Source organism: Ylistrum balloti, unplaced genomic scaffold (genome assembly GCF_031769215.1).
Source record: "Ylistrum balloti isolate Yb309-2 unplaced genomic scaffold, AGI_CSIRO_Ybal_v1 Utg370470, whole genome shotgun sequence".
NCBI lineage: Eukaryota > Metazoa > Mollusca > Bivalvia > Pectinida > Pectinidae > Ylistrum > Ylistrum balloti.
The window spans coordinates 796,306-809,068 of NW_026782309.1; the positions used below are offsets into that span (position 1 = coordinate 796,306).

Sequence of the window (12,763 nt, forward strand, 5' to 3'; positions counted from 1 at the left end):
TGTAAGTACTGGTTATGAAGGAAGACACGTGGTGTAAGTACTTGTTATAGAGGAAGACACATGGTGTAACTACTGGTTAAAGAGTAAGACACGTGATGTAAGAACTGGTTATAGAGGAAGACACGTGGTGTAACTACTGGTTATAGAGGAAAACACGTGGTGTAACTACTGGTTATAGAGGAAGACACGTACCGTAAGTACTGGTTATAGAGTAAGACACGTGATGTAAGTACTGGTTATGAAGGAAGACACGTGGTGTAAGTACTTGTTATAGAGGAAGACACATGGTGTAACTACTGGTTAAAGAGTAAGACACGTGATGTAAGAACTGGTTAAAGAGTAAGACACGTGATGTAAGTGGTGTAACTACTGGTTATAGAGGAAAACACGTGGTGTAACTACTGGTTATAGAGGAAGACACGTACCGTAAGTACTGGTTATAGAGGAAGACACGTGGTGTAAGTACTGGTTATTGAGTAAGACACGTGGTGTAACTACTGGTTATAGAGTAAGACACGTGATGTAAGTACTGGTTATGAAGGAAGACACGTGGTGTAAGTACTGGTTATAGAGTAAGACACGTGTGTGTAAGTACTGATGTTACTGGTTATAGAGGAAGACACGTGGTGTAACTACTGGTTATAAGACACGTGGTGTAACTACTGGTTATTGAGTAAGACACGTGGTGTAAGTACTGGTTATTGAGTAAGACACGTGATGTAAGTACTGGTTATTGAGTAAGACACGTGATGTAAGTACTGGTTATTGAAAAAGACACGTGATGTAAGTACTGGTTATTGAGTAAGACACGTGGTGTAACTACTGGTTATAGAGGAAGACACGTGATGTAAGTACTGGTTATTGAGTAAGACACGTGGTGTAAGTACTGGTTATTGAGTAAGACACGTGGTGTAAGTACTGGTTATAGAGTAAGACACGTGGTGTAAGTACTGGTTATTGAGTAAGACACGTGGTGTAAGTACTGGTTATTGAGTAAGACACGTGGTGTAACTACTGGTTATAGAGTAAGACACGTGGTGTAAGTACTGGTTATTGAGTAAGACACGTGGTGTAAGTACTGGTTATAGAGGAAGACACGTGGTGTAACTACTGGTTATAGAGTAAGACACGTGATGTAAGTACTGGTTTACGTGGTGTGTACTTGTTATAGAGGAAGACAAGACACGTGAGTAAGACACGTGATGTAAGAACTGGTTATAGAGGAAGACACGTGGTGTAACTGGTTATAGAGGAAGACACGTGGTGTAAGTACTGGTTATTGAGTAAGACACGTGGTGTAAGTACTGGTTATTGAGTAAGACACGTGGTGTAACTACTGGTTATAGAGTAAGACACGTGATGTAAGTACTGGTTATTGAGTAAGACACGTGGTGTAACTACTGGTTATAGAGTAAGACACGTGATGTAAGTACTGGTTATTGAGTAAGACACGTGGTGTAACTACTGGTTATAGAGTAAGACACGTGGTGTAAGTACTGGTTATTGAGTAAGACACGTGGTGTAAGTACTGGTTACAGAGGAAGACACGTGATGTAAGTACTGGTTATTGAGTAAGACACGTGGTGTAAGTACTGGTTATGAAGGAAGACACGTGGTGTAAGTACTGGTTATTGAGTAAGACACGTGGTGTAACTACTGGTTATAGAGTAAGACACGTGGTGTAAGTACTGGTTATTGAGTAAGACACGTGGTGTAAGTACTGGTTATAGAGGAAGACACGTGGTGTAACTACTGGTTATAGAGTAAGACAGATCAAAGTTGGAAACGTTGTGTCATAAATGCACTTACACTACTATTGCGTCAGTATCAGCATGGTACATCTACATTCTCTAATACAATATATCGATCCGTTGTGATTTTGTGATGGCGGAGTCCCCACGTGCGAAGTAGAACCGATGGGAAACACCTCTCGCGATCTCAGTACCTTTGTAAGGCACGCGCCGCGTCTTTTTATGATGCTAATTAATTTTTGACGATATCAATAACTAAAATCGGAGGTCTTTGTTCACTTACCGCCATTATACCAACAGATGTGACAGTCAAACTAGATCGATAAAACGGCTTGAGCTGTAACCGATATTATATTGTCACAACAGAGTAAAACCAGATTATAGCACGTCAGTCGTTATTGATTTATTGCTTACTATTAAAATATGTCCTGCAGTCAACAACATGATCCACTTCAAGATGTCTTGGAGGAAGTTAAGGCTGAGTGCTGAAAATTACTCGGCTGTATCGCGATCGATGCGCTTGGCTGACTTTTCAGTAGTTTTCTGAATGAAGGTTGAACGAACGCATTGTGTTAGCCCGTCAGTCGCTCGTCAGTCGCCGAGGGTAGCACAGCTAACGTAGTAAGGTGCGGGCACAAGTACAACCAGTCTACGCGACAGTTTCGGATACATCGCAACGAGAGAGTGCAGACCTGAGCGGTGTACGTGGATTACTTAGTGAAACAAACAGCGGCGGTATCGGTAGCTCTACCTCTGTACAAATCTAGCATGGCCCCTGTACGAGGAGTGTTGGGTGTGATCGTGTCCTGTATGGTTCTAGGCCTGGCCCGGGCCCAGACATGTGATAGGGATATCGATATATATTCAGATGAAAATATTGTCTTTGAGAAAATGGTATTTATGTCGGACGCTGTAGTGACTGGGCTGGTAGAAAAAACACTAAGTGATGGAAAATATGATATTTTACTCGACTGTATTTACAAGACAGACGGCAGCAGGAAGGAGAGCGACATTGTGGTGATTCCGAGTAAGTTACCATTGATATTGTTAATTAATTATATTTCACATATATACCTGTTAGTACTTTTATGCAACAAGTTTTGAAGGATTTGAATATTTGTTCTCTGCCATACACTAGTCCCGCCCCTCCAAGCTAACCCCACCCCTATAACTTTAAACATCTGCTAATTCTGTTGTGGCCGCCTGGAGATGATACCTCGAAAGAGAATCCATGCTCTACATCTTTGCAACGGAGGGGCGTGGTCACCACGTGGTTTTCTGTCACAATCGTTAGACAGCTGGTGATGTTACTGGACATCACTTATCACCTATACAATCATCTGGGTTTAGATCCCTGTGTCGCTGTCAATTGTCATATTTGTTTACCAACAGCAATATTGATTGCAACTGGTGTTAATTGTATTTCATTATTTTACCTATATAGAATGTGTTTACAAATAGTTACCGCATAACGATTTGGATGTTAACTGACTTCGTCTCGGAGGGCAGCTACTAGCCGAGACGAGGTATGTCGAGCGTGAAGGAGCAACTATTAACTTCCTCATTGTCACCAGGTAGACAGATGGACTACTAGGGTAGGAAGGTGTCATCACACTGACCACAGGTCTAACTGACCGTGCTCTCCACAATGTATCTTCCCAGCCCGCCCATTTAAGAATCGCACACAGATTTTGTTGCTTACGTTCCTTTGATTGTCGTAAACCTAGACAGTGACACACACGTGTGCGAGCGACTTCTGTTGTGTAATTTCTTATTAATACATTTAAAAGCCGGTTTTGGTTTATAATAAAATCTCACAATAGTCTAGTTAGCATGTACATCTTACATGGTGTACAAGTACAAGTCCTGTTGCACGTATTTACATGCATATGAACTGTAACATATGTGACCGTGTTTAATTTGAAATCGTGTGACATTGTTTGAAATATTATACATTTTTTTCACCTTGCGACGAATTTAGATATTTGAAGGTCTCTTACTATTCGTTATATAACTGAAAACTATGGTTCACCTTGAGGACAACCATTAGCTGATGACACAGAGATTGAAGTCAGCGGTTATGCGTCGGTGGCTTCATTATGCGAGGGAGATATTTCAGTGTCAAACTTCTTATTGAATATTTGTACCTGTCACAAATTGGGTCAACGCCTGCTGACCACGTGCTCTCGTGCAAAATCAAGGTCAATGAGATAGCGTAGATAACGTTATTTCCCACAGCACTGTCGTTTCATCCTGGAATGCTAACTCTGTTGTCACGTTAGTACTAAACAATCACCAAATAAACTCCTCTCTGATCGAATAAGTAAACGACGTTACTGCTTTAGTGTTAAACTCGCGCCACACGACTCTGGCCTCTTAATGGCTTCACGCGCGCCACAGTCCATGTGTGACTTCTGACGAGTTGTGAAACGTGAGGAGTTTTATTACATTAAAGTCTGTTCCTGTGCAAGGTCATCAGGGATATTTATATCAACCTTCTGGGAACCATTGCACCAAGGCGACCCACATCGGAACCGGAAGTTAACTTAAAGGATTTCTATCATTTTTCTATTATTTTATGTTCCAATTTATTTTGTATGAAACAATGAAACGCTTTTATATGACGAATAAATACATTTAAACGTTAAGATGTGTTTCAAGGGGGCGGGGGGCCGGCACCCAATAACTTACTAACACGTGGTCTGATTTGACGGCGAGGAATTAATGTGACTTCATTTCATACCGCGCAATCCTAATAATGGCAAAAAATCATTGCTTTCCCAAACACCGTGTAGGGGTCCGGTCTACTTTTTTCGTCGCACTACAGTTCCCACTACACTCACAACCAGTGGAATGTCCAACATGTGTGCAGGTCCCTTACTTCGGAGTAGATAACCTCGAGTTGAGAACAATGGGCGTACCCAAACATACCTAAAATAACAAAAGCATGTCAAGGCGGTGATTGCACGTGAATTGTGTGTAGGCTGCTGATGTCGTTACTGCCTTGGTCCCAAGCACGTCCTCTCCGCTGTACCATTTTGCAGACAAGCGAGATATTAGTACGTTGTACTAGGACTACTTGTATTGTTGAGTAATAAAATGGTCTGTTCCTTGAAGAAATCGCCACATACACAGAAATATGAAATAGAATGTATGATTGAAACTGGCACGAATCTTCGGGATTAGATTACTAAACGTTTTCCTAAAGCAACACAGACACGGTAAACAATATCGTAGCATGCATTGTCCTGTAATGCACGTGCATATTTTGTACCGTTCCTATCAATCTACTTTCTGTAGACGCAGACGTCACCACGTGTGGTTTGACGTATCAAAGAAAAACATTTATAAACGTTTGACAGAGTGTTGCCGTTCACCTGTAAGCCAGACTTGAAAATCTATTTATGGAAAATAGTGAACCCAGTACTATATCGTAAAATGACAAATTTGTCAGTTCATACACGTACGTACCGTAATTTTTCTTTATTGAGATTTGACGGATTGTGAAATTGATGCAAATTTAGTCTTTCTAGAGGAAGTTGACAATTATGACAGAGGAAAGTTAAGTAACCCCTGTTCGCTCAATTACATATCATAAGAGTTTAATAACTCCCAATTGACTGTGTCACTGGCTAGTTCCCGGCGACCTTCGACGTGTTTAATACCACTGGCATTATTAATAACATTTTCTATGGAGTCTGACAGGCATTTGAAGTTGGACATGTTGTTTGTTGTGTTTCTGTTGTATTCAATACCCCATACCCTGTTTGTGCTATTGTTAGGTGTAGTCTATAGCATTGGTTCCACGTGAACTATGGGCTACTCCAGGTAGAGCCAGTGTTATGATCACGTTACTGGCCAATTTCTTGACTGGGGGCATTGTTCGTTTCAATGGTCGCCTGCCGAATTACCCCCGCCAGTTAGGAATGTCGCGGGAACACATGACAAACTGGAAGTTGTCACAACTAATCAGGCTGGTATAGCATAGCGATAGCCATTCCCTGGGAAACCGAAATGTGTTAGAATGATTCTGTACAGAAAAAGTGGGATCGAAATTTTTGTACCGGAAACTCGGATCAAGGGCGAAACACGAATTACACGTCTTTCTCTGTCATATAAAATATGTCAACAGCTTTCTGACATCTCCAGAAAAAAATCGAGTAGATCAGTATAATTTTGAATCTTTCTTTTCATTCATTAAACTTTTGAGCCGGTTAAGCTCGTAATGGTGTGACGTCATTCTGTCCGTATGTGTTACCCCTTCCAGGCCAGGACACTTGTCAAATCATGGTCGCAGTCGATCCACTTTAAAAGCAAATCAACCAATTAGAATCGAGATAACATCTGTCGTCGGTAGAGCTAAACGACATAGTTCGATATTATCCTCCAAACCAGAAACGAACTGCATTATAATCAGTGAATGCAATCAGCAAAAAATTCTTGTTTCTTGGTGTTTATTTGGCCCTTGGAATACGGTGTTATATTAGTCTCCCCGGCACGTGTTGGCAATGAAATTAATATCTCCCGCGGGCACGTGAGTGCGCGCTCGGCTATTACGGACTTTGAATAACGAAGTGGAAATATCCATCATTGCGTTCCTCCTCCATCTCCACTTTGACTGTGAACCACTGGTCGTTTTTTTCCGGTTATGTAATGTTACAAAGACAACTGCAGCCATACCAGCGTAACATGTTTTAGGTAGAGTCCGACACCAAGCGAAGATTTTAAACAAATGAAAGTATAACAAATATACTTTTCCGAGATATATACGTCCCTGATCATGACCTGTGCACTGACCAAGGTCTACATTAATGTGACTGTGTAGTAAATAGCGAAAAATTCCATAAACTTTATAGGTAAATTAAAGCTGAAATAACTTGAAAAAAGAATTGGTGTCATGTATTAACAGACTAGGAGACACAGACAGATATATGTATTAATAGACTAGGAAACACAGACCGATATATGAATTAACGGACTAGGAGACACAGACAGACATATGATTTAATAGACTAGGAAACACAGACCGATATATGATTTAATAGACTAGGAAACAGACAGATATATGATTTAATAGACTAAGAAACACGGGCCGAGATATGTATTAATAGACTAGGAAACACAGACCGAGATATGTATTAATAGACTAGGAAACACAGACCGAGATATGTATTAATAGACTAGGAAACACAGACCGAGATATGAATTAACAGACTAGGAGACACAGACCGAGATATGAATTAACAGACTAGGAGACACAGACCGAGATACTGCTACAACTAGTTCTAAAATTTAATCTTGAATCATTCTCCTACTGACGACAAGTCAGACATTTAGATGGAAGTTCTCTAAATCTAATAGTAACCATGTACCTGCACTTTCTTCTGTCATGATTCTTTTTTCACCTTTCTTTGAATTGCTTTATTCAGATGCATTCTTCTTCTAAAATCAATCACTCATCTACTCTTAGAAAGTTTAGGAATTTTAAAATGTAACTAGATTGAAATATTTAAAACAGCCTTAAAGCTTACATCTGAGGTTATACAGCGTGACAGGTTTTGCTCATTTAGCGGTGATAAAAAATGTAATCGAGAGGGTCCCAGTGATGTATAGGCTGTCGCACTTTCATTTAAAATAGTCGTTTATCGGAAATCAATCCAAGGCTGATACCTGTAAAACGCCGTCATGATTGATGTTATTGGGTCGACTTCCGGTTTTTCTACACTTTGAGTTGCTTGCAGTGATTCCCAATACAGAATTTATCCATTTATGGTAATATGTACTGTGACACAAGACAGACGGACTGAAAGACAGAGTTTATGGTGATGGGCGTGATCATACCATTTTTATAGGCTCTCTTTAGGGAACAATATATTTCCATCATTGTCTATCAAATCTCGTCAGTCCGAACGTCTGTAATAAATTGATATATAGTTGTGTAGTCAGTTTTAATATTGTCTGTAGGACCCGTCTGATGAAGACGTGAACCCTGACGTACGTGTGTAATATATTCAGAGCCGATCCCTGCATGCATACAATTTACATTAGATTTTAAATGATGCCCCGACGAAAAAAAAAAGACCTATATATATGTATATACATATGGCACTGTCCTAGTTAGAGCTGACGTGCGGACTAAATTATGATATTATATTATCTTTTATAAATGTATACATCCCAAGAGACGACAAAATACATATATTGTAGATATACACATAGTACATTCCTGGGACGCTCCAGTGAATTCTGAAATACTCCGCGCTATCTAGGGAAGGTGTATCGTTTTTATGGATGTCTCAATTATGTACCGTGAACAGTTTCTACTCATCAAAATAAAATATTTCTCTTACTTGTTGGGCAAACAGAATAGCACATCTGTTTAAATGATACAACAACACACAGTATATTGTATGTAGTGATATGGACAGAACGTCTATATGTAAATGTGCATTACATTACCACATATTACATCAACATAAGAATAAATAGGGTATTTAATTAGTGGCTGGGACCTCCTTCATGTCTGTTTGTGCTGGTTCAGTGTTACACATTAGAGATAGGATTCTCGCGTGTACCTCGCCGTATCTGACGCGAGACTGGTCAACAGACAGGTGTTTATGTATCCAGTCAGTCAGTTAATATGACCAGGAGCTATATCCTATATGACACTTAACATCTAATACATTGATCAAACTGACCACCGATGACCACCCGTGGGTCATTTACACACCAGATAATGTTTTGACGCCTATTAAAAGCCCGCTGAATCAATGCTATTGTAATTACGCCGTTTGGCCGGACAAAGGACAGACTCTAGTCTCGGAGTAGATGGGCACTCCTATCACTGACCATTTCCAGGATTTGTGTGAAAACTCGCCTATGAAAGAGTACATCGTTTGAGAATTCTTTTTCGGCCCAAAATAAACTGATATAACATATTAATGTATGTAATCTCAGACGTGTGTATGTAAATTAGTTTACCTGTACAAGGCACACGACTAGACAGGTAAATCGTCGTGTTTTCTCTGACCAGCGTTTGTCTTTGTCACATGAACGTCATATTGTGATTTACAATTATTTTAATTCTTAGAAATAGTTTTGAAGTCCTTATACAACTTACTTTTCCTATAGGACGATCTTGTTAGTAAAGTCACGCTCCCTATCACATAGTTGACTGGTTTAGCTAACTCCAACTCGATTGAAGCGTTAGATTGTCAATAGTTATTATCGAGAGCTTGTAAACCAGGTCACAGACAGTCGAGTTAAAGCACGGAGGCGGGCTAAATTACATTCGTCATTGTTCTTATCACCATTTTGTCGTCTATCCATTGAGTATCAATTTTCTAAAATGGTCTGGTTGTCATGGAAACCAATTGATCGGACTAAGTAACGCACGGTGCAGATGTCGGTTCGAACGGTCTGGATATATGCAGAGCATGAAATGCAGGTCATTGTGACATCGACGAGAAAACACGAGATCTTCTCTCCCTTGAGGTGATGTTGAAGATTTATGTGAAAGTCCTATTTTATGGCCATATTAGGCTAGCGGCTGACAGATGAACTCACCGTGTGATATTATAGGACTGGATAATTGTTTTACGGCGATGTGCCACGGTTGACATATTAGAGATGAGAAAATTGATAAACACCGATAGTTTAATGACATGGACAGAACTATAGGGATACCTGAGGATGCCTACCGTATTTCTATATAAATAAATGATCACAATTCTGACACAAGTGCACTGTTTATGAGATCCACTTATACATATATAGTCACTATATGAAAATGATATTGTGACATTTTGATTCTGTTTATGCTCGGTACCGCCTAAATGTCTCGTGTAATATTTCACGACCTTGCAGACCGTTCCAAACCTGGCACCACATCAGTAATATTAGTAGTGTATTTCCCGCGTATCAGCTAAGCGAGAACAACGGATGGATGTGTGTAGATCTGGATCATTTTGGAAAATTGAAATCAAATTGATTACCACTTACCAACAGGAAGTATTTTACCTACCAGCTGTGTTCGGCCACACAATCAGGTCTGACCAACTGTAATGACCGCAAATGAGCTGGGAACGGATGTTGTTCCCAGTCTCTCTAGTCCGTGAAATATCAACCTAGCATGGCATGGGGGCTAGACACGTGCTGGTAAATTGGACATGCATTTCTACATAACTTGTATTGTATTTAAGAAATCCTTTTCTTAAAAACAGTCAATATTGTTTACAATGTTGCACGTCTCGTGCGTTTAGGCAGTTTGATGGTGGTGCCATTACGTAATTTTGTGATCGTTGAGATAAAATTCCGTCTGTATCGACCTCCCGTTCTCTGTGTTAGCCTGTTACTTGTATCATGATACCTCCCAACAAGTGGTCGGTAGTTAATGTAAGCTCGTGCCTACAAGTGTTGCTTCAAAAAAGTCGATATTTTTAATAGTCGGAATTTCCCTTATCGAAATAAAGACAAAAGTTTACAGGAGTTACATTTGAAAGCTTGCGTGAGTACGCAGAACTTGAAACGTGTTCTATTACGAAAGTACTATGAAAGTTCAGGGTAACCGCTATTGGAATATTAGCATAACAAATGCATGACCAAAACCATTTGTCATCATGTTTGGTCCGTGGTCGTTTGTCAACGCTCACGAATCACAAAACAACCAAAAGTTGGTCTATTATATACCATTAGTATGAAAATCATATACACATATTATATCACGGACTTAGATTCTGGGGAGTGCGTGATTATACAATTGAAGTTTGTATGGTGTAGTGCCAGGGTATTACTTTAGTAAGAGGAGCAGAATAGATACAGACCATGTTGGCGTAACAACTCCGGACGGACTGACAAGGGAACTGGGAGATCCTACTCAACTACAAGGGTCACGCCCATCTTGTTTATATCTTGTCTGTAACAGACATTGATATTTCGGCTAAAATGGTTTCTTTTAATTTCAGATTCATTACTAACGTGTTTCTCAATGAGACAAAACAATTTTGTGATCAGATGACCGTGGTCAGGTCTGGCCCTTCTTTTCTTTTGTTTTTATATAGTTATAAGTCAAGGGTAGCATTAAAACCTTACAACAGGAAAAAATATTGAAAAGAGTTGCAAACATATCTAAAAAATCGTTGAGACACTATCCTCGTATCAGGATTGATGGCGTGTATCAATATATATTATCACTTGATGAACTTATGTCGCCATGACGACGATTTAATAAGTTCGCCGATATGACCCGTTATATAAAATCGACACGTGAAGAGAGATTCCCGACGTTATATGTACTGGACTTGTATATCATAGTCCTCATGGCGTGTATGTATTATAAAGGTCACTATATATGATTAATAGCGGTCTCCGCGCTCCACTAATCACCAGGTATAAAATCGATATATAATTCCGTTGTTTGTGGTGTTGACGTTATGGTTCTATTTTTAATAAGTGACCAAAGTATCATGACGGCATCCCGTTAATATTCTACACAGTCTCTCTCACCATCGATTTGATACATATATTCTCTGCGAGCGCGGTCGATGAAATCTCGCGAGAATACTCACGATTGTGTCATTTTGAAATGGAATCGATTTTTAACATCTTTATGCATCACGGATTTCTAATAAAAATCATCAAAGGGACAAAACGATAAAACAGCTGAATGGTGTATCTATGTGTCATTTTAATGCTACTCATGGCGTACAATTGCGGGAAGATTGGAGATAAATATGGACGAAACATCAGCAGAGATTTAGTAACGGTGCCAACAAGCTGTAATTTTGTTCATTTCATGTATTGAGTATCACAGTAATCACTTTTTCCTTCTTTTCCTTCTAAATTAAAAATTATGAGAAACTGATATCATTATAATATCCGAAACATTTCTCGGCGAGTAGTGATGGCATGCTGTTTGAATGACTCAATCACATGTTTGTATATACATCAACGAGGTTCCCTTTGAATTGCAAACGGCTTAATATGTAAAGTAGAGAGTATATATACATGTATGTTGTGCAGCTGATGCATCTGTGCATTCCCTCGTGCTACAGCCATTAGATCTTCACCGCTTTCGTCGGCAGCTTGGTAACAGCTTCTCCGTAATACCTAGAATTAACGCCACGCGCCAAAATACGTTCCTTACTAGTGTAGGCATGTGTACTTGGCGCTGGTCATACACCATTGAGTACCAACCGGAGACTTTCATATAAAAATGATTGCAAGCGATTTACTAATCACTTCAACCAAGGCGAAAGCAATAAACAGCGATAAAATTTTACATGTCAATTTGTCAAACTAACCCTCGCTCTGTCTTTGTGCTTGTTATACACATAATTACGTTTCATTGCCTCGTTATAGACATCGTGTCGTTTTTGGTCATGGGTCTTGCCAAAGATAATTTTACTGCTATACTTGCCAGACAAAACCTAGTTATTTCAGCTGTCATTATGCGGCGCGTCAAAATATTTTGTCCTTTATGTATATGTATACGTTTGAGGACAATAATGTTTTCCCATAGGTCTGCCCTTACTCTCTTTACTATAAATATTCATATATATATTTAGATCGGAATGAATTTGATTGTGGGTCTTAATTGTCTCGCATGGTCGGGAGTGTAGCCATCTTGTTTAAAGCCGAGTGTGTTACCCACTACGTCGACCGACTACTTAACACTATCATCTTCATGCATGGAGTTTGGACGCTACTGTTTTGCATCCCGTGGTCAACATTTCTGTACTCTCTTTAAACACCATGTTGCTGTTTTGTAATCCATCGTTGTCTTATTAGTGAAAACCAGCATCTGAATCGTTTCTGCTTTTCGCCTTTCTCGAGATGTGAGTCTGAACTGTTTTTGTCTACATTCATGTTCGTAACTATTACCATGCGGGGGCGATATTCTCTTTCTTGAACACGTGTCTGTACAAGGAGACAGGCCTTCAGTGGCAGGTCGGGTTTATAATAGTAATTGTAGAACCTGTTGACATTTTCCATTGCTGCTTACCTTGTAATTA

At 39.6% G+C, this 12,763-nt stretch overlaps 1 protein-coding gene across 1 annotated transcript in view; it reads left to right on the top strand.

Moving 5' to 3' along the window:
- The first annotated feature begins 2,346 nt into the window (after nt 1-2,346).
- Nucleotides 2,347-12,763, top strand: part of LOC132555317 (uncharacterized) — a 31,464-nt gene continuing 21,047 nt past the window's right edge. The window contains exon 1 of the mRNA XM_060219673.1: nt 2,347-2,778. Coding sequence (XP_060075656.1) covers nt 2,520-2,778 — 259 coding nt within the window. The 5' untranslated portion in view covers nt 2,347-2,519. The remainder of the gene's footprint in view (nt 2,779-12,763) is intronic.